Source organism: Phodopus roborovskii, unplaced genomic scaffold (assembly GCF_943737965.1).
Source record: "Phodopus roborovskii unplaced genomic scaffold, PHOROB, whole genome shotgun sequence".
Classification (NCBI taxonomy): Eukaryota; Metazoa; Chordata; class Mammalia; order Rodentia; family Cricetidae; genus Phodopus; species Phodopus roborovskii.
Genome location: NW_026126459.1, coordinates 3,696,114 through 3,718,930, shown reverse-complemented (window position 1 = coordinate 3,718,930; position 22,817 = coordinate 3,696,114). Strand labels below are relative to the sequence as shown.

Below are 22,817 nucleotides of genomic sequence, written 5' to 3'. Positions count from 1 at the left end.
GGTACTAACCTGGACAGAAGGCAATCATAATTAGTTTAAAGACTGGCTTGTTTATAACTGTATAGCCTTGATCAAATTACTCAATTACCCCAGGATCCATTTTCTCAACAAAGAAATAGGACACTGCATAAGCCTGAGCTTATGCTCAGCATGTCTGAGACCCATCTGTACAACTTCTGGCAGTAAGAGGCGTCCCACAATCTCTTCCCAGGGCCCAGCACTGCTGCTAACATGCTATGAAAATTATGGCAGGTCATTTAAATCTCATGGGATTCATGTGAGGCATGACAGACAGAGGACATGCAAACATCCTATAAAGCACACAGCATGTCATGAGCACAGGGATTAAAGAATTCAGCTTCAGCACTGTCTGAAGCACCAGGAAAACAGAGAACACAGGAAATAGTGGACTACTGCCAAAGCCACAGATCTTCCCATAATAACGAGACCACAAATGCAGCTCCAAGTAAGACCCTTTACTGAGAGCTCCCTAAAACATCCAGTCCTTGATTTGAACAAGTTTCAACTCAGCTGATGGCTGACTTAGGTAAGGCTTCTTGGTGACAAGAATGCTTCCATCCACAATATCAAAACAGGTCTTCACTCCTGCATGAGTGTCTGTCTTCAGGGCCTCTGTCCCATCTTCTTCAGGGTTCGATTAAGCTACAAGGGAAAGTAACGATAAGTTAGATGTAGGATCTTTGGGACCCATCCCAACAGTGTGCACAATCAGGCAGCCAGACTCCAGCAGTCCCCCAGGGCCAGGGAGGGCCACAGGAAGCCAGGCATTCTTTAGACCCTCAAGTGGTCATAGCCTTTTTTCTTGTCTTCACTTGACAAATACACAGCCTACACTGCCCTATCCATTACACAGAAAGGACAAGGGTTCAGGGTGGCTAGACCAGCTGAGCTTCAGCCTCTCCCTGACAGAATATTCCCTGACTCACTGACTGACAGGTAAGGCTTAGACAACTAAACAGTAAGGTGTCACACTGTCATAATTCTGAAGGAGCATGTCCTCTGTCTGGGTATCAGGAAAAAGTGGCTCAGAGATGGACGAGGGAGCTCCACAACCTTGCACTCTTTGGCCTGACACACAAGACATTTCTTAGGGTAAAACAGGAGCACCGGGTCTGTCAAACACAGCTTCCAGTCTTCCTGCATGCAGACACTGGCCAGACCTGTCTGAGCTGGAGAACACCCCGACTGGGAACTGGGGGAGGATGGACTCAGCAGCAAATCCACCCATATTAGGAAATACCAGGAAGGGTGAAGAGCGCGGCACCCTTTTCAGGGCCACCCGCAGACCAAGATCTTGGAAAGAGATACCTTAGAAAGGGCTGATACAGCAACTCCTGAACCCAGTCCACTCTCCAAGCTGCCAGCCAGGCAAGCTCAGAAAGTTAAAGGGCCAATCACACATTTCTTAAAAAGAAGAATGAGGAAAATTTCCAAGCCTCCTATCTATTCTCAAGCTTATCAGCCATTCTCTCAGATATCTTACCTCTTCAAATTTGTGGATCTGCCGGATAAAGAAATCCCCATAGCGCCTGGCAACCTTAGTGTCTGCAATATGGATCATGTCCTATGGGGAAAAAAAACAGTCAGACGGCATTGGGGCGGGGAGGGGGGCAGGAGGGTGTAGGGTAGGGATGGAGAAGAGGGCCACCTAGTGTGGAGTCACTTAACTACAAAAGACAATGGTACCCACAGTGCTGTCCCCAGTACCTGGCATGGTGGTGGTGATGGGGAATGACATGACACACACAAGACAAAGATGCTCTATTTATCTATGTTCCTGTCCTCTTTATTTTTTATTTTGAGGATCTCTCTAAACATCCTTCTCAGTCTCCCAAGCAAGCAGTATTACAGAACCTGGACTACCACACTCAGATTCCTAACACTAATTTTCAAAAGCCGAGTTTGTGGGAAGCAAATCAACACCCATTAGTGAGAAACAAAAGCACAAACACACTGGTACACACATGTAATCATCATATGCAATCCTAACACTTGAGATGCTGATGAAACAGGACCACACCTGAGCTACACAGTGAAGATTACCCTGCCCTCAACATCTCCAAACCACCAGTCATAATTGGCAGAGCCTTTAAAGCATGGATGTAGTATTAATTTAATCTGAATACAAGTCACAGCAAAACGTGACTTGTGGGCATGGAGATGGCTCAGTGATGGTGATGGGAGGTGGAGACATGAGCATCCAGCAGAGCAAAATAAGACAGACCCTATCTCACCAAGATGGGAGGTGAGAACCAACTCCCAAAAGTTGTTCTCTGATCTCCACATGCACACCAGCACACAGATCATGCACACACAAATAATGAAACATAAAAATAAAATTTGACTTGTAATGACCAAATTGGGAGAAGTATTTTATTAAACCATTGACAGAGTGGGTAGAGCAAGCCAACGACGCTATTAAAGAAAGTGCACGTGCCACAAACAATGAATTCAGTGCAGAAGAGGTATGTGGGGGGGGGGGAGGTGGGAGTGGGATGCAGACACATGTTTATATAGATGTGTACAGCTGTGCATAGGGACCAGAGACTAATGTAGAATGTCTTCTTTTACTACTCTCTACCTTACCTACTCTTTTATTTTGTAAGATTTTAAATGGCATGCAGGTCTGCATGTGGGTAAGTGCTTGTGAGTATGAATGCCCAAGGAGGATAGAGGCGTTATCCCCTGGAGCTAGAATTAGACAGTGAGAGCAGCCTGATGTGAATTCCAGTCCTCCTAAAGAGCAGCAAGTGGTTTTTGTTTACTTGAGACAGCATTTCTCTGTATAGTCCTGGCTGTCCTAAAACTTCCTCTGTACCCCAGACTGGCCTCAAACTCACTGAAATCCACTTGCCTTTGCCTCCTGAGTGCTGGGATTAAAGGCATGTGCCACCATGCCTGCCTCCAAGTAAATTCTTAAAGACAAAATACTGGACAGCAAGATGGCTCATCAGGCTACATGAGTCTAATGACTGACTGATGATGAGTATAATCTCAGAACCCATGTAAAGGTAGAAAGAGAACCAACTCACAAAGCAATACTCTAGCCGACGCACACACTATGTGGTACATGTACATACACAGTTTGGCATATGTATGCATGCACGCGCACACACACACACTTTAAAAGACAAATTACCCAAACAGGACCCATCCATTCCATAATTACATACATACCCAAAAGAAAGATATGTTAGGTGTGTGCTACCAAGCCTGAAAGCACCATTCATGAGAGTAAAAAAAAACTAGTACAGTGGGTACAGGCACTTTCTGTGCACGCCTGATGGATGACCTGATGCCTGGATCTCACACTGAAGGAGAGAACCGGTTCCTGCAAGTTGTTCTCTGGCCTCCACATGTACACACTCCTCTCTCTACACACAAATAAATACATCAAGGAGCACTTCAAGTGAAGTAACTGGTGAGGGGAACTGCAATACTAGATATATAAAATGTTCATTGTTCTGTGCTTCTGAGAAAAATGTCAATGAAAATTAAAGTGACGCTGGGTGTGCTAGTTTGAATGGTATGGCCCCATAGGCTCATATATGGAGCTGTTGTGAAGGATTAGATGTGATTTGCTGTAGTTGTGTCACCAGGAGTGAGCTTCGAGGTTTCCAAAGTCCATATCATGCCCAGTTAGCTCTATAGCTCTCAGTTTCTGCTCCAGCACCATATTCCCTGCCATGATGGCTAATCTTTGGAACCATGAGACACAAATTAAATGTTTTCATAAAATATCTTGGTGATGTGGTGGTGTCATGGCAGTGAAAGACTGAAACAATGGGCATGGTGGCACAGACTTGTAACCCCAACTACTTAGGAAGCTGAGGCAGGAGGATCAAAGTTCAAGGCCTGTCTGGGCAATTCCACAAAATTGGGCTGGAAATACAGCAAAGTGGAGAGTGCTTGCCTAATATGCACAGGCACTGCTCAACACCCAGCACCAAACTAAACCACAAAAGGCCATTTATTTCCATGGTCTTATTAAATAGGACACTAACGTGTCTGGCTTCGACTTAGTATCACAGTTACAGAAAACACTATTCTTTAGCGTACCTCTTTTCCCTAGGAAGCCACTGTTAGGATTTCGGTAGGAACCAAACACATACCCAGACACATACAAACTTGTTACAGATTGTTGATAGTTAACCTACAAAAGTCTTATGTAAACCAGACAATGGCATATGTGTACACTTCCAGCACATGGGAAGCTGAGGCAGGAGTATCGTAAGTTAAAGATCCCATTCCTCAATAAAGCCTTTGTGTCCTTTATATAATAACCTAAAATCACCTAGAAGCCCACCAACAGGAGAGCAGATGAAGCACAGAGCAATCACTGTAGCGAGCAGCAGGAGGTGACCATTTCAGGGCACAAATGAAGGAACTGAACGTGTGCAGTCATTGTGGACAACAATTTTCTCACAGCTAATGCTAAGTAAGCTCTCATCCCAGCTTAAATCTCACTTCAATCTCAACAAACCTTCCATACCATCTCATGCCTATAACCTACTACATATCTGACTTAACTATAGGATCTATCATTTACCCCTTGAGAGGATAAGCAGGGTGACCAGGGTTGCTCGCCTAGGGGATACCATACCTTATCAATATAGAAGTCCACCTCCGAGGCTGACTGGAATTCACCATCTAGGGCAGAAATGCCACTAGTCCACACCAGGTTCTTCATCTTGTGCTTGAAGACAAGTAGTTGGATGCGGAACTCCTGCTCTGTGAGGTCCAGGAAGCCAGCGAGCTTGGCCACAGGCATGGTGGTGTAGAGCTTGAGGAAGCTGCGGATGGTAGAGAGCTGGGCCTGCTGCTGCACTTCATCAGAAAACACCTTCAGCTGCTGCAGGAAAGGCTCCTTGTGATAGTTAGGATGTACATTGTCATAGTTGGGCACCACAGGTGACAGGAACTTGGGACAGGCATAGCTAAACAGCTCCTCATAGACCTGAGGATCGCCCTTTTGCATGCGCAGCATCTTGTCCCCATATTTCTCCCGCAGCTGGAGGTGGATGCTCTCATCAATCCGCATGGGGTACATAGTGAGAGCGATGGCCAACAGAGCATGCATCTGCTCGTTCTGCTTGTTAATCTGGGGAAAGTCAAACACACACATTCTTGAACCACACTGTGGGCCTGCTGGCCCCCACCTGCACAGAGCTTCGTTTACCATGTTGTCTCCAATATAATAGTCACTGCACTCAATCAGGAGACCTGCAACACCAACCTGAAAGCTCTCCTAAGCCCCACCCAATGCTAAGTCTTCCTCGGTTGTCTCCAGAATTCTCCACAGGGCCTCTCCAGTTGGCTTCACATTACTGGAAAGTCAATTCTTGGAAACTTGCTAAGACTAACAGAAACCTCTGATGCCAATAGAAAACAAAATCCTCTGTGATAATGGCGGACTACCAAAGCTTCCTTGCATTCCCAGTAACCCTACTGCCTAAGCTAGTCTACAGAGGTGCTGTGCCAGGATTCTCAAGCCCCGACCCCTCTGTGCTCAAGCTATCCATGCTGCCTAGGAAATACCTCCCCAGTCCACATGTCTTGAGTCCATCCTCCCCCCACTAACTGCTTCAGACAATGTTTGTTTTCAGTGCTAAGGATTGAATCCAAAGCTTTGATCATGCTAGGCAAGGGCTCTACCTCAAACTAAGCCCCCAGCCCTCTAATTTGCCCTTATTACCCAAATGTTAGTAATCTAAGGTTATGCTAATAAATGCTTGGTCAGGCAGGTACTAAAAAGTCCTGCTGAAGTGCAGTTCAATGGGCAATGGTCTGCATGAGTGACAGCGTAAAGGGAAAATCCAGCTGAACAAAAACACATGTTCTCACACACAGCAGCTAAAGAAACTGATTTTACAGATGGGTAGGAAAGAGCTAACCCTAATGCACAGGCTTTTAATCTCAGCCACTTTAGTGGTTAAGGCACAGAAACCCATATTCAAGGCCTACAAGATTAGTCTGAGGAACTTAGTGAGACCTTCCCTTAAAATAAGCTTGGGGGAGGGGGAAAGGCTGGGAATGCAGCTCAGTAGAACACTGCTTACCTTACAAGCACTAGACCCTAAGTTTAAGTCCCACCACCACCACCCCACACACAGGAAGAGAAGCTGTGAGCCCTATACACTAAACTAACCACTTTCTGATTGGATTTAAGGCCTGCTACACAGGAGGGAAAGTATGCCTGCTACTCTAAATTAGGCAAAGTACCCATAGTAGGGAAGGAAGCCCATAGAGCCCAGGGGTGAACCTACTTCTATTAGTTTGCTAAAATAGACTTGGCATCAAAATGACCTTTAAATCTCTATCTCTCAGACTATCAAAGAAGTCCCATTGTTAACACAGAAATTCGCAAGTGCTCAAACTCCAGAGAAACGTTTGTGGACTGGTCAGTCATAAACAGGACATCTAGAGCATATCCCCTGCACCCAAAGCTCAGGGATGATGGCGAAAGAGGGACCAGAAAGATTGTAAGAGTCAGAGACTGAGAAGGACTCTGGAGTGGGCATGGCAGGATCCCTACACTCATGAACTGACAGCAACTGGGATTTCCTGCACAAGAATAAGCTAGTCATCATTCCAGCAAGAAGCAGGGAGGGGAGGCACTCAAGAGGCCCAAAGGCTGGCTAAGGAGCTTCTAAACAGCTATGGCTTCTGAGGGGGAGTCAGTTTTCAATGGCACCACACTCTAGGTTATTAGACATAAATAAGTAAACAAAAAGACACAAAGCTGAGAGGGTGGGGGGTTCTGGGAGGAGTAGGGAGTGAATACGATGAAGATATATTATATATTGTATGCATGCATGAAGCTCTCAAGTAATTAAGGAAAATATACTGTTTTAAAAACCCAATATGCAGCTGGGCAGTGGTGGTGCACACCTTTAACCCTAATGCTTAGAAGGCAGACAGATGAATCTCTGTGAGTTGAAGGCCAGCTTGGTCTACAGAGCGAGTTCCAGTAAAATCTCCAAAGCTACAGAGTAATCCTGTCTTGAAAAAATAAAAACAAAACTAACAAAATAAAGCAGGGTGATGGTGGTGCATACCTTTAATCCCAGCATTCGGGAGGCAGAGTTGAGTCCAGCCTGGTCTACAGAGCGAGTTCCAGGACAGGCTCCAAAGCAATACAGAGAAACCCTGTCTTGAAAAACTAAAAAAACAAAACAACCCAACATGCTGAGGCGGGAAGACTACTGTGAACAGGAAGATAGTGGCTGGCTGCAGCTGTCAACAAAGTTCCCAAAAAACAGCCACTATAATTCCCCTAGAAGTGAGTGGGTAGACAGAGGGAGTTCAGAGGATAGGCATGTAATAGATAAAAAGAAAAAACGATGAGTTTTATAGCATAGCAGGGACACTGTTTTATATCAATTTTTATCTACAAAGAACTAGGAGAGGGGCTGGAGAGGCAGCTCAGAGGTTAAGAGCACTGACTGCTCTTATAGAAGTCACGAGTTCAATTCCCAGAAATCACATGGTGGCTCACAACCATCTGTAATGAGATCTGGTGCCCTCTTCTGACCTGCTGGCATATGAGCAGACAGAACACTGCATACACAATAAACAAATAAACCTAAAAACAAAACAAAACAAAACAAAAAAACCAAGAGCCAGCAGGCTGTGAAGGAAGGGGGGTGTGGTGGGGGGTAGAAAGGAGGAGACGGGACAAGGACCGGGACAGGGACGGGACACGGGATGGACGGACAGCCAGGGCCACACACTGAAATGCTGTCTCAAAACAAATAAAACCAGAAACAAAGAACTAAAAAAAATAGTTTGAAGGTTTTTCAACACAAAGAAATGATAAATGGTTATGGTTGAAAAATATTTAAATTTTTTGTTTGTTTTTTTGAGACAGGGTCTCTTTACATAGCCTGTAAAGAGGCTGTTCTGGAACTCACTTATGTAGTCTAGGCTGGCCTCAAATTCAAGAGATACACGGGTCTCTGCCTTCCAAGAGCAAGGATTAAATGTGTGCACCCAGCTATGATTCATTTTTTTATCTAGTTATCACATATGCCACAAATATATATAATGTAAGCTGTATTGAAATGAATTATTTTTGAGAACACAAGTGGTGAGGAAGCGGCTGGCTGCAGGGTTCTCTTACCATTTCATACTTGTATGTGGTCCTCTGGAACATACTCTTGGTCCTCTGGATGTACAGGAGGATGTTGGCAAAGACCCGGATAGCATCCTGGTAGCGACGCATCATCAAGTACGCAAAGCCAACATAATAGTATGTGGTGACCTGACACTCGGGCACACGGGAGTACATGCTCTGCAAAGAAAAGTGGAAGCAGTAGCCATGAGTCACCCCAAACCAAAAATGCCAGGCGGTGGTGGCCCACATCTTCAATCCCAGCACTTGGGAGGCAGAAGCTCTGAGTTCCAGAGCGAGTTCCAGGACAGCCAGGACAGAGAAACCATGTCTTAAAAAACCAAAAAATAAATAAAACACAACATAAACCCAAGACTTTCTTCTGCGTGTGATGGTGCACACACACATTCAATCCCAGCGCCATGGTGGCAGAGGCAAGTGCATTTCTGTGTGTTTGAGGTCAGCTGATCGGTACAAGTTCCACGGACAGTTAAAGCTATACCATGAAACTCTGTTTCCCCCAAAACAAACATAAACAAAACTAAGTCTTTCAGGAATCTGTTCTTGTTCTCAGAGATATAGTCATAGAGCCCTGGCTGGTCTGGAATTTGCAGGGCTGGGTGATAGGCAGGCACTGCCAACGCCCAGCCCAGCCTTTTAACTCTACACTAGTGAAGAACTTTCATTAGCCTTCTGTTTTGAAGATAGGACAAAGATTCTGAGAACAAGCCACTTCAGTGTCATCAGCCACGTACAGCTTTAGGCTCAACTTTCAGCAGGCTTGGGGACAATGGAAGGGTCCAATTTTCTGGATATTTACTCTCAAAAATCAGTGTTCTGGGGAGTCAGAACAGAGAGGAAAGACATACTTACCTTCTTGTTCAGCTCAATGTTCTCCAGCACCTTGATAGCCTGGTAGTAATCTCCCAACAGGGAATGCAGGCGCAGAAGCCCCACCAGGCTGAAGTAGCCCAGCATCTTGTAGAGGGAGTGCCGTCCATATTCCCCAGCCACACTTTCAGGGTCACCTGTGAGGGAAGATGCTGTGAGTGTTTCCATAGACAAGGTAAAAGAGGACCAGCCTGGCCTCTGACTGTCACTCAGGAAGAGTATCACCTATTCCTCTCACATGGAATGCCTAGCAATCTCAAGAAACTGGGTTGGCTGTGTTCTCATCTTGTGGTGACTGACTGCTGCTTTGAGTGGCAGTTCATCTGTTGGTTTTTTTGTTTTTGTTTTCATCCTAATATAACCTGAGAATGTGAGAAGGGCCTCATTGAGAATAGTTACTCACAAGGCCTTTCTTTTTGGGACTCAAAGCCAAAGCAATTTACCCGCAGATGCTATGGCCTCTTTCTGAGGAGAACCCTGTTAACCAATTGGCATGGATAACACAGAAAAATGCTAGGCAGAGCCACTGCCACCTCTGCACCACCAGGCAGCATGTCTTGGATGCCACATGGTGGGTGCCTGCTCCTTGCCACAGCTGATCTAAAGAACTAATCTCTTGCCTCAGCACTCTACTTGACACAATTACATACATGAACCAAACTCAGGCCTGGATATTTGACAGACACATCTCCAAACATAAAGTAATCTCTTAGACTTCAATGAAGCTGGAAAGGGCTGACAATATAGCTCAGCAGGGTAAAGGTGCCTGTCGCCTAGCCTGACAATCTGAGCCAGAACTCCCAGAACCCAAGTGGACAAATTGTTCTCTGTTCCCTGCATGTGTACTCCGTGGTACATGTGTACCTATAACCCATACACAGAAATAAATAAATTGTAATTTTAAAAAAAATCATTGAAAACTAACAATATTTGCTGTTGATTAAAAAAAAAAAAAAGTGAGCTGTGCCTGGCTTAGTCCCAGCAGAGGCAGGCAGGTCTCTTGAGTTCAAGGCCAGCCTGGTCTATATAGAGCGATCTAGGCAAGTCAGGGCTACCCTGAGAAACCCTGTCTCACAAAGAAAAAGAAAAATATTGAGCTTTTGACTTGTTTGCCACTATAAGCACAACAGCTTCCAAATACTTACCTGATGAGGTGAGGAATAAGACCTTTTTGGTTTTGGTGCTAGGAACTGAATGGGCTATGTACATGCTGAGCACACAGTTGTCCATTGAACTACACCTAAGCTCTAATGAGATTTTTAAAAAATTATGTAATAATATAAGGCCAGCTATGCTGATACACAACTTTAATCCCAGCATATCAGAGGCAGATAGATTTCTATTAGTTCCAGGTCAGCCTGTGTGTACATAGAATTTCATTCATATTGATAAAGGACCTACTGAAACTGTAGGGCAGACCAGTAAGTTAGCAGTGACAAAGTGAAAGGTCACATCAACATGGCTCCTTGCCACTACTACCCTAATCAAAGAACCACTGTCAAATCCCAAAGAAATACACACTCTACAGTGAAGAGCAGGGAGCAGAGCACCGGCACTACCTAAAAGGCTATTAAACCTTCCTTCGGGTCGGATGGTGGTGGCATAGGCCTTTAACCCCAGCACCCAGGAGGTAGAGGCAGGTAGATCTCTGTGAGTTTGAGGTCAGCCTGGTCTATAGAGTAAGTTCCAAGACAGCCAGGAGTGTTACCTAGAGAAACTCTGTCTCAAACAAACAAACCAAACCAAACCAAAAAAACCCCAAAAACCTTCTTCTGGGACACACTTCAGAGTCAGGTAAGTCTCTGTGAGTCCCAGGGCAACCTGTTCTACACAAAGTTCTAGGCTGGGCCAAAACACAAACAAGTAAACCATTCTTCCCTTTCGAGCTGAGTACAGTGTGAAATCAGATTATTCTCATACACATCAACCAAAACATGTTGTTACAGGCCGACACAAAAAACAGAGACGAGACTCCAGCCATCCATCTCCTAAGAAGTGAGATTCTAATGAACTCTGAAAAGAGCTGCTTTAGCTGGGCATTGGTGGCTCATGCCTTTAATCCCAGCACTTGGGAGGCAAAGGCAGGCGGATGTCTTTGAGTTTGAGGCCAGCCTGGTCTACAAAGCAAGTTCCAAGACAACCTCCAAAGCGATACCACCCCCCCCCCCCCACATCACACACACAAATGCTGCTTTAACTGAAAATAAGAGAGTGTGTGACACAGTCAAAGGATAGACCTCAGCGAGAACTTTGAGGGCTTGTGAGAAACCTTGTTTCCACTGTTCCTTCTAAGCTTGGATCTGTTCTTGAAATGTGCTTTTATGCGCTTTCTGGGTGTTGTAAACAGGAGTGGGTTTACTTCAGATTACCTAATATCTTACCTTTGTTACGCTAAAAATATTTTCCTGCCAGGGAGGTAGTGGTGCACCCTAAAACTTGGGAAACAGAGGCAGGTGATCTCTGAATTCCAAGACAGCCAGGGTTATACAGAGAAACCGTGCCTTCAAACCAAAACAAAAAAGGTTCCCAATCACAACCTGTCCTTGAGTTTGTATACAGTTTGAAGTTGTGTAATTTTGCTCATGTGACCTTGCTTAACCTCCAGACTATAAATTGTCTGATGCTATAAATAACCTTGGCTATTGCATGAGACTCAAATCCACCTTATGTTTTGATTCTATTCTCCCAGGTTCATACCATCAACTGCAGTACACGTTTATACACACACACACACATTCTTATATAATAATTAAAATGTTATGGTTCTCAATATTTTAAATGAAAAGAGTAGGTAAAATGTCTGAGCTTGTAAGGGCACTGCCTTTATAAGCCCAGTAACCTGACTTTGATTCCCAGAATCCATGCTATGGCAGAGAGAACAAACTTCTGCATGTGTGTCCACACGCATATCACCACGCGCACTCACACACACACACACCTTTTTTACACACAAGGAGTTCCCAACAAAAAGCTGAAGAGATACTAATCTAAACACAGCCCTGGAGACACAGCAGGAGCAGTTGAAAGTGGCCTGCCATACTCACCTCCGCTTGTGTAGACCTCTAGCTGCCGGTTAATGTTGGATTTGTCTACCAGAGAATGAAGTACATTGAGGACACTGTGAACATTCCAGATTTTAGGGTTGGATCTAAGGAAGTCAATCTCCTCCTCTGACTTCTTGGCAGTCTTGCAGCGGTACTGACTAAATGACTGGAACTGTTGAGGAAGAAGGAAAAGATGTGGAAAGGGAATAAATCCAAATGACAGACATGTCCCAAGAATGAAGTGACACAAGGTTTTATTAAATAATTTTTTAGGGGTGGGAATGACATAGCTATATAGCTCAGGTGGCCTCAAACTTTCATTGGCCCTACTTTTGCCTAAGTGTCAGGCAGGATGAAGACAAAAATGGGTGTTTTCAAGCCACAGCAAGTGGCTTAATAAAGCACAACACTCAAAGTTATATAAATACCCATGCATCAATGTGGTGCCCTTCCCTCTAGAGTAACTGATGTCGATGGTACAATAACCAGGCACTTTTACGTTATCTGAGGTTTGAATTATGTTCTCCATCCAAAAGGCCAGGAGTGATGGCACAGCCTTTAATCCCAGCAGCACTTGAGGCAGAAGGCAGATGCCTGAGTTCAAGGCCAGCCTGGTCAGAGCTATGTAGTAAAACCTCATCTCAAGGAGGAAAAGTATTGAGGAAGACCCATTCCCTTTGTCTATTGCTTTGGCCAGGAAGACTCACAGGTGCTCCCTGATCCTCTTGGTCAGTCTCTGTGACTCAGAAAGCTCCTTAACAAAAGAAGGCCAGCTAAACTAAGGAATTATGCTTATCTTAAGCTGGATGAAGCTCAACCAGAGGATTCTCCTCAAGCCAATAGGACAACCAACAATCTCAAATTATGCCAAGAGGCTTATAGAGCCAAGAAACCAGGGAGGCCAAGCAAGATGTGTGGCCTGAGATTAGTGGCATGAAAGGCAAGAAGCCTTTCTCTCACAGAGCCCGAAGGAGTTTTCACCTGCACTTTATACTCACAAGGCTTCCTGGCCTGTCGCATTCAAATACTTTAATTCAGTAATGATTTCAGGCCAGGCAGTGGTGGCACATGCCTACAGTCCCAGAACTTGGGAGGCTGAGGCAGGCTGACCCCTGGTTTATAGAGTAAGTTCCAAGACAGCCAGGGTTACATAGAGAAATCCTGTCTTGGGAGTGGGTAGGGGATACTGATTCCTTTTTCTTTCTTTCATTCATTCATTTATTTGAGGCAGGGCTTCTCTGTGTAGCCCTGGCTGTCCTGGAACTCACTCTGTAGACCAGGCTGCCCTTGAACTCAAGAGACCCACCTACCTCTGCCTCCTGAGTGCTGAGTATTAAAGGTGTGTGCCACCACCACCTGGCCGGTAGGATACTGATTTCTAACTGCTCTGTAATCCCACAACATGGAGAAGAGGCAGAAATTCCAACAGCCTGAGCTACACAAGACACTATGTCAAAGCAAATTAAAACAAAGATACCGATTTTCCCAGAATTTTTCTACATTTTAAATCTTTTTGAGACAACATGGCCTTGAACTTGCTAGAATACTCCTGCTCTTCCTTCCCAATTCCTGGTCTTACATGCCACCACACCCAGCAATGTATCCTTGCTACATGTAAGTTGGGAAAGGATGGGGACAACTAACTACTTAAGCATCACCCAGTAGCTGTTCTCAGACTAAGCACTCTATATGCAGGGCCCCAAGAATCTTCCCAGAAACCCCTGGGAAGATGAGGAAGCCACTGCATGGTTAAATCACACATCCAACATCCAGGGCCACTCAACAGTGACAATGAACTTCTACCCCCAGGCTATACAGTTGTGACCACACTTTACACCTGGCCACATTCTTGGTGCAACCTAAACAAGAGAGGCCTGAGGCAAGAGACATTTCCTTCCTGATAAGCAAAGTGGTACTGCATTCTGACCTTGCACATATTAGGTAAACACCATGATTAAGATAAAGAACTATTTCTAGCCGGGTAGAATAGTAAACCCCTTTAACCCCAACATTTGGGAGACAGAGGCCTGCCATTTGATGGGTGAGACTAGTAAAAGCTTAAACGATGTTAGCTTCTGAGACATGAGGCAGCTCCCAGTCTGGAACCTGACTCTACAGAAGCATGTGGCTGTCAGACCAGTTCCTGACATCAGAAAAGTATGAGGTATTGGAGTTCAAACCAAAGGCTTCCAAATTTACATCTGGAATTCTCAGGCTTCACAGTCCCCTCAGAAAACTGTTCTAACCCAGGGCCCAGTGCCACGGGGCCTCACTGGAGATTGTGCCATGCAAATGAACAATGGCAATGGCTACTCTCTGTGGGAATTACTTATTTCAAGTTAAAGCTGAGGCTGAACAGGCACCTGGTAGATGAACTCATCGATGATGTCCCAGAGCCACTGGTTGGGGAGTTCTAGGGGAGCGGGTCCATCAGCATCTGTAGAGATCACAAGAAAAATCAGGTTGCTGAAAGGAGCTTGCCTGTTGGAGCAGGGCTAGAACACCCTTCATAATCCCTAATCTCCCCCCCCCCCATCACAGCACTATAAACCACAACACCTCCCTTCTCCCCAACATTGAAATCTGGCTAAAAAAGAGCTGGGTGAGCAAGGCGGTGGCGGTGGCACATGCCTTTAATCCCAGCACTTGGAAGGTGGAGGCAGGCAGTTCTCTGAGTTCAAGGCCAGCCTGGTCTAAAATTGAGTTCCAGGACAGCCAGGAATACATAGAGAAACCCTGTCTTGAAAACAAAAACAACAAAAAAGAGCTGGGTGCCCTAAAACCACCCCCTGGACAAATGGGAGACTTACTGAGGATGTAATTGAAGAGATTGCAGTAGTTGTAGTAGGATTCGAACCTCTGCTCTAAGGAGGGGCCCCCCTGTAGAGAGAATAGGGTATCAGGGCACAGACCTGAGGTTTAAGGGCTTTGCCCATGGTCTACCATGATGGCTGAGAAATGAGGTCCATCTTCTCCCTGTATGTGACAGCACAGAGGGAGAGGAAAAGGGAGGAGCACTACAGTGACTGAGCATCAGGGCAAGGCCAAGTTTTATGGTCAGATGACAGCCAGCACTCACAATAGGCATGCAGATCTAGAGAGGCAGAGAAAGAGAAGGTGTTCATTTAGGAGCTACCACCCTGACAAAGGTGAAAAGGTCAGGGAGTTAAAGGAAACAACACAACGCTGCACTCCCAAGGATCTCCAGTGCCAGAGAGTCCGGGAGTGGCAGAGCCATTGCCCATGAACCACCTGTCCACGAAGGTGGAACATTTCATCCATGCTCACCCACTGGTATCTTTTCTGGCTCCTAAAAAGGCACAAATGGACAGATTATAGTTACCAAGTCTCCAAACTTCACAACATTTGTTATCTACTCCTTCACAATGGTTGCTGACCCTGATTGAGCTGGGAAACACAGAACAACATGTCTGTGATGGAGTAGGAAAAACTGCCTTGGATTGTTATCCATGCACTATCTGTGTGGTTCTGACTAGTTATTTAATCAAGGCTTGTCAGAGTTAAACAAGATCGTGTACAATGAATGTGGTAGTAATGACTACAATTCCCCAGATGGGAGGATGAGGCAAGATAATGAATTCAAGGCCAGCCTGGGCTACAAAGTAAAGCTTTGCTCAAAAAAAGAAAAAGAAAAGGGGAGAGGGACATTGTGGCATTGTGTGTGTGTGTGTGTGTCTGTGCATGGAGGGGTGGCTATACCAAAAACATGTTCATCCAGGGCTGCACCAGCCTGTTCCACATACTGAGTTCCAACCACAGACACACAGTTAAAATTCACCTCAAAAAAAAAAAAAAAAAAAAAAAAAAAAAAAAAAACCATCTAATCATTCAAAGAAAAATAAATAAATAAATCTCTCTCCAGGGGTTTAAAACTGGTCACACTCAGTGGCAGTCTAGAATCCAGCAAAGATTCCAGGTGGTAATGAATTGCTAAGTTTCTAGTCTGCAGACCAGACAGAAGAAATGAAGTTTAGTTATATCCCGTCTTCCCTAAGCTACCTTCAGCCTAGTCACACATAGCTGAACTTTAGCATTGATGGCAGTAAGGAATCCTTGCTTTCTCTCAGGTAAAGTAGCAGAGATCCCACAGGGATACAGTAAGACAGCCCCAGAAGAAACTCCTCCAGCTGCCGTTGCTGGTGGCTCCTACAGCCAGGACAGGAGCTCCAGGCAGATCAAGTGGTACCAAGGACTGAGGAGTCACTGAGGGTCAAGCCAGGGGAGGCGGCCCTTATAAAGAGCTGCTGTTACCAGTTTCCTTCACTGATGTATGCTCAAGCAATAACTAGGCCATTGGAGACAAATCTGACATCATTCCAGGAACTGAATAATAGCAGTGAGCAAAACAGAGCCCACAGCCCAGTAGTGTTAACATTCTTTGTGGGAAAAGCAAAAAGAGCCAAGTGAGCCAACAAGACAGTGTGCTAGTGACTGGTGCTTTGAAGAGCAGAGCACAGCTAGGAAGACAGGAAGGGAGGGCACAGTCACAGGGAATGAGACTGGCAAACGAGTCAGCCAGATGCAGCAGGGCCATGGATTTAACCTTGAATTTCCTAAGCATGATGGACTGACTCTAAGTCCTCATGAAGGAGGACTGGGATGGTAGAGACATTAGGGGCGGACAAGTTCAAGTGGTCAAGTGTCTATAACAGACACCAACTTTCTGGGTCAAACTATTCTTTTGCCTTTCTTCAAAAAAGTTAAAATGGGGGCGGGGGGTGTATACAAGCCTTTAACTTAGCACTTGGGATGTGGAGATGGAGGTAGGAGCATCTCTGTGAATTCAAGGCCACCCTGGTCTACAAAGTGAGTTCCAGGACCGCCAGACCTACACTAAGAAACTGTGTCTTGAAAATCAGAAAAAGAAAGTTAAAACCAACCAACCAACAAGGGTAGGAGTGGGGTAGGCATGGCTGGAGAAATGTTTATAGTGGTTAAGAGCACTTGTTCTTGCAGAGGACAAGGGTTAGATTCCCAGTATCCACATGGTGGATCACTATAGTCTGTAACTCCAGTTCCAAGGATCTGATGTCTTCTTCTAATTTCTGTGGGCACCAGGCACACACATGGCACAAAGATAATCATATAAGCAAAACACACACATAAAATATAAAAAGAAAAAAAAAAACCTTATCAAGCACCTTTAGACATGGAACAAATACAACTAGAGACTGTATTCTAGATGAAACTGACATAGACAGTTTACAAAAGTATTAGTAATACCAACATTAATGTAAAATACTCACACTGACTTTGGCGTATATATGCCTGTAGTACAATTCTTTGTACAAAATTAAGAATACAGCATCTAAAAGACATAACAAAAGGGTACTTCATTATACTACACACCAACTGGTGTCTCCTGCAGCTTCAGCCTTCCAGTGGAGGGACAGAGGTGGTCTAGAAGGTAAACTTCTATACCAGAGGTTCTCAACCTTTCTGATGCTGCAACCTTCTAATACAGTTCATGTTGTGGTGACCCCCCCCATAAAATTATTTCACTACTTCATAACTGTAATTTTGCTGTTATGAACAGCAACATAAATATCTGTGTTTCCTGATGATTTTAGAGATGAACCCAGTGAAAGGGTTGTTCCACCCCCTCATGGAATCTCTATCCATAGGTTCAAATCTGCTGTTTTAGACTCTTAAGCTTTTGCTCCAAGAACCTATGTACCCAACCAGGGTGGTAATACACGCCTGTAGTGAGGGGATGAGGCAAGGAGATCTCTGTGGGTTTGAGGTCATCCTGTTTCACAGAGTGAATTAATTCCAGGACATCCTGGGCTATACACAGTGAGATTCTGTCAACAGGAAGAATGTATACACCCAGAGAAAATTATGTTCCATTTCTATTGCTAACATCCTAACCACCTGTCCCTTCTCTTCCTCTCTAAGGCAGGGTCTCACTATGTTATCAGTGGCCTTAAATGAATCCCCATCACACAGAAAAAGAAAGTGACAGGTGAGAGGCTAATAAGCCCAAACCAAAGTGACTCAATGACCACCCCACCCCCATAAAGAGGGAAAAGAAAACTCTTTATCTGGGAAAGCTCAAATTGTACAGCTTTTTTGATCTACATGTAATTTTTATTAAAAAAACCTACATCTTAAGCTCTGGGGAAATAAAATGCTAAGTGAAACATACCATGCCAACAATGGTGGCACACACCTTTAATCCTCAGTACTTGGGAGGCAGAGGCAGGCAGATCTCTTGAGATATCAAGGCCAGCCTGGTCTACAGAGTGAGTTCCTGGAGAGCCAGGACAACACATAGAAACCATGGCTGGAAAAAACAAAAAAGCAGGGGGAAAAAAAAAAAGAAACACACATAAGCTCCCTGGCCTTTCTGACAATATCTGCTTTTATGGTATCTGCTATCCAGCACCCGTGAGACACAGCATTTATACCTACCATTGCCAACTTGGGGTGCAATGGCTTCTGCCTCAGGCCATGGTGTATTCTTGAAGAATCTTTCAGTTAGTTTGGTCCAGCTGAAAGCCAAGTCAAAAACAATTCATAACTAAAAAGCAAGAAAGACTCAGGACCCAACCCTCAAATTTTATGTATAGAACTCAGAGATATCTGGAGATATCATAGAAACAGAGTCTGAGTCCCCCAAGCCTAAGACTTTCCTCAACCCAGCTCTCCTCTCCAGACCTTCAGCAATGTAGGAACAGAGTTCAACTCCTGTTCCCTGATCTAATAGATGTCTGGTCAATGGCACACACACTCCTTGAACTTGCTTTAAGTATTTCCTGTCTCATCTTATATCTAGCATTCATTATTATCAGGGAATCCCCTCACCACTACTCTGTGCTATTATGCACTGGGAGGTTGTACAGTTCAGAAATTAGGCTCTGGGATCAGAGTGTGCAGGTTCAGAACTCAGCATATCTCATCAGAACTCCAAAGGTAGACCAGTACAAATGCCTAAATAATGACATTATTTTAGATTTGAATCTTGTTTGTTTCTGGGATACAAAGTTCAACTAATTAACAAGTTTCTAGTCCAGTAGTTCTCAACCTGTGAGTCTCAACCCTTTTTGCAAACTTCTGTCTCCAAAAACCTTACAATTTATAACAGTAGCAAAATTAAAGTTACAAAGTAGTAATGTTAATAATTTAATGGTTGAGGTCACCACAACATGACTGCAGCATTAGGAATGTTGAAAACCACTGCTTGAGCCCAAGGGAGTCACAACAACATAGTGAAAGCATCTCCTAAAACAAAAAACATAAGCCCTTTACACACACACACACACACACACACACACACACACACACACACACACACAGGATTAAACATTGCTCATTTTGTAGGAGTTGTATCACCAGGCAATCCCACTCAGAAACACAGTATTATGGCCCATACCTGTTCTCATAAATGTCCTGGATCTCATAAACCTTCTGGTCAATGACATCACTAGAGACTCGGCTGGCCTGAAGCTCATACACTTTCTGGTCAATCAAATCTGAGACAGTTTTGTGGAAGTACTGGATAAAGTTTTTGATCACTTCAGGAATCACCTGGTAGGTCTGCTGCTCGTACTGCCGTTCATAGGCAAGGTCCTGCTTTGGGTCTCCTAGAAGATGGATACAACAAAAACTGCATTGTTTGCAAGCACACAAATGTGATGGACCAGGAGGGCAGGCCACCCTACAGGGTTGGGAATATAGTTCAATCTTATTATAGAAATGCCTGCCCAGCATGAGGGCCTAAATTCAATCTGAAGCTGGTATAAAGTGGACAGACAGGGGACAGACAGACACAGAAACATGCATCTCTTTTCATAAGCTAAACTCAGATCGAAATAAACCAGCATAATTTCCCTTTAACATTTATAGATATCCATACACTTTTCCCAAGTCACCCTCAATCCCACCCCACTATTCCTGTTCCTTCTGAACAATTACCATCCAAGTTATTTCTTAGCTGAGCATGTAGGTGCACACTTTTAATCCCAGAACTTGGAAGGTAGAGACAGATGACTCTCTGAGGCCAGCCTGGTCTGCATAGTAAGTTCCAGGACAGCCACAGCCAAAGCTACAGTGAGACTGTCTCCAAAAAAAAAAAAAAAAAAAAACAACAACAACAAAAAACAAAAAACAAAGGAAAGGAAACTCACTTTCTAACTAGGTAACTCATGGCAAGCTACTCAGCCTCTTTCCTCAGTTTTTTCACTCTTAAAGAAACATTCAAACACAAACAGGAATACACACACACACAGAGTTGTGTGTGGGTTGTTTTTTTGGTGTGTGTGTGTGTGACAGGGTTTCTTTGTAACTTTTGGAGCCTGTCCTGGAACTAGTTTTGTAGGTCAGGCTGGCCTCAAACTCTGAGATCTGCCTGTTTTTGCTGGAATTAAAGGTATGGGCCACCATTGCCTGTCAACATATATATTTTGCAAAAACCTCTCTAAGAGTCTAAATAAAGCATTTAATATAATGTGCCCTAGGCAATGCATGCCATTTGGTACTTAAATAATATCAAAGTCACTATAGCATTTCAGTAAACTTCAAAAGGCTACCCAGAATACTTTCCTGGGACTTGGTTTGAATCAAGTACATTTTTCACACCAAGATTTTCTTCCTTGGGGCTGGAATGTAGGTCAAATGGTAGAGTGTGGCCCAGCATGCACCCAACCCTGAGTTCTACCTCCAGTCTAAAACAACAAACCCACAAAGGTTTTCCACCATCAGCTGATGGTTTAAACAAGGAGGGATGTATGTGTGGTACCAAGCTTGCCTAAAAACTTGGGGATCCGGGTTCCATCCCTATCATGACAAATAAGATTACCCACAAGTAAGGAAAACCTAGCCAGGCCAATTATCCTCTTCTGACACCAGGAGGAAGACCACAAAAAAGGCCTGATTTATTAGGCTCTTGCACCACCCTACCACTCAGACCTAATAATGGTAGACTCCACACTTGGGCCATCAAGGAGCAGTTTTTTACTAGATCCCTGTCAGAGTCAATGCCGAGACATTCAAAAAGGTGCCTGGAGTCACTGAACCAGCAGGGCAAATTCAAGGTCTCACCTGTGTGCATATCATAATCTCCCGGGTAGGCATAGGGATCATATGCAACCTGCAAGGAAACAGACAGTCAGGAATGCCCGCCAAGTGGGATTCCAAAATGCTCGTCCTCGGGCGTACACGTCAAGCAGGAGGCTAATGACACCACGCAGATAAGACAGTCCCCAAGGCCCCACCTGGGAGGGATTCACACGTGTGAGAGAAATGGGAGCAAAGAGGACCCACGGTTACGGGTGGATTAAGATAAGGAAAGCACAGTACGAGCGCGTCATCAGAGGCAGCCAGCACCACGAGCTCAGCTCCAAACACCCTTCCGCTCTCGTTGGGCTGCGACGACACGCGGGGACATACGCCGAGCAGGAGGGCAGAGGAGGGATCGGTGAGGAGTCCCGGAGCCATGAGGGGCCGGGTGGTCGCGGCCGGCATGCTCCGGCCCGATCTGGACGCCGCCTCACTTCAGGGACAAATCCCACCGAACCGGGTCCCCGACGCGGAGCCCGCCACGCGCACACCGCCTCATTACCTCAGACTCGTAGTCATCAGCGGGATAAGACATGGCTACGGCGCTCCAGAACCCGGCGGGAGAGAGCGGAAGAAGCCCTCCGCGCCTGTCTAGCCGGACCGGAAGTCCCGCCCGACCTAAGCCTTACCGGAAGCCCTTCCGGGGCGGCCAGGGAACTGACGTGCCTTTGATTGGAAGGCCAGAGCTCGAAGGCTAGCGGAGTTCCTTCCTCCTCCTATAGAGGTTTTCCAAGGATGTGGTTCAGGAATGCTGGTGTACGCGCAGAAACGGCCGGCGGGAGTTCTGTGTAAAGGGCCTCTTGGCCCACGTCTGCGGGGCGGGAGGGGGACGTGGTGCAGAGTTTCGCAGCAAGTTCGAGGATGCCCTGAGTTTAGTTATTTCCAAGCAAATATGGTTATAAAGCGAGATCCTAAAAAACAAAACAACAACCAAAGGACGGGAGGGGAGGGAGACAAGCGGAATCAGAAGGGAACCTCACACAAAAGATAGCTGACTGCTGGCTTCGACTGGGGAGATAATAATGTAGCGGGCCTAATCTTAGATTTAGGTGAAATTGATTTGTCTACTGCGAGAATTTTTTTTTTTTTTAAATTAACCTGGGAACAGGTGAGACAGCACAGCAGGTAAAGGTCTTTGCCCTTCAAGCCGAACCTGATTCGATCCCAAGGGACCCACATGGTAGAAGAAGAGAACTAACTCCGAAAGTTGTTCTCTGCCTCTAGGTACACTCGAGGACACACTAAATAAATAAATGGCAAAGGAAAAGCAAAGAGGTGGGGATTACAAATTGAGACTTGGTTCCATGAAATGAGAAGCACCAGAGGTGTTCCCAGCTTTTGGAATGTGGGATCAGAGCAGGCAAAGATGGGGTCAACTGTAGAATGTCTGAATTGCTCACCTTAGACTCATGCAAGAGAGGTTAGTAAAAGCCCCCAAGATCCTGGAAGTAGGGGTGGAATTTTAAAGCAACTTGGCAGAAACTGATACCTGGTGTGTAGAGTTCCTTGGGTTACATCATTCACTAGGTAATCACAGTGAGAGGAAATTTGCCTTCCCATATCTCCCCAGGCTGATTTGCCACTCTTCTGGGCAGCAGCATCCATGCCCCTGGTCAAAACACTCTGCTTATCACATTCCTCTGGGCTTTGGCACTCATGTCTACCTC

General features: G+C 45.1%; 1 protein-coding gene across 1 annotated transcript; it reads right to left on the bottom strand.

Annotated features, from left to right (window-relative positions):
* Positions 1–461: 461 nt before the first annotated feature.
* Positions 462–21,772, bottom strand: Eif3l (eukaryotic translation initiation factor 3 subunit L). Its single transcript, XM_051189355.1, has 13 exons — positions 21,653–21,772; positions 21,133–21,181; positions 19,466–19,676; positions 18,505–18,584; positions 17,337–17,398; positions 14,880–14,949; positions 14,433–14,506; positions 12,070–12,241; positions 9,008–9,162; positions 8,144–8,314; positions 4,625–5,122; positions 1,505–1,585; positions 462–663 (listed from the first exon to the last, which is right to left on the bottom strand). The coding sequence occupies exons 1-13, from the start codon at positions 21,683–21,685 to the stop codon at positions 625–627; spliced, it is 1,695 nt and encodes a 564-aa protein (XP_051045312.1). The 5' UTR covers positions 21,686–21,772; the 3' UTR covers positions 462–624.
* Positions 21,773–22,817: the final 1,045 nt, after the last annotated feature.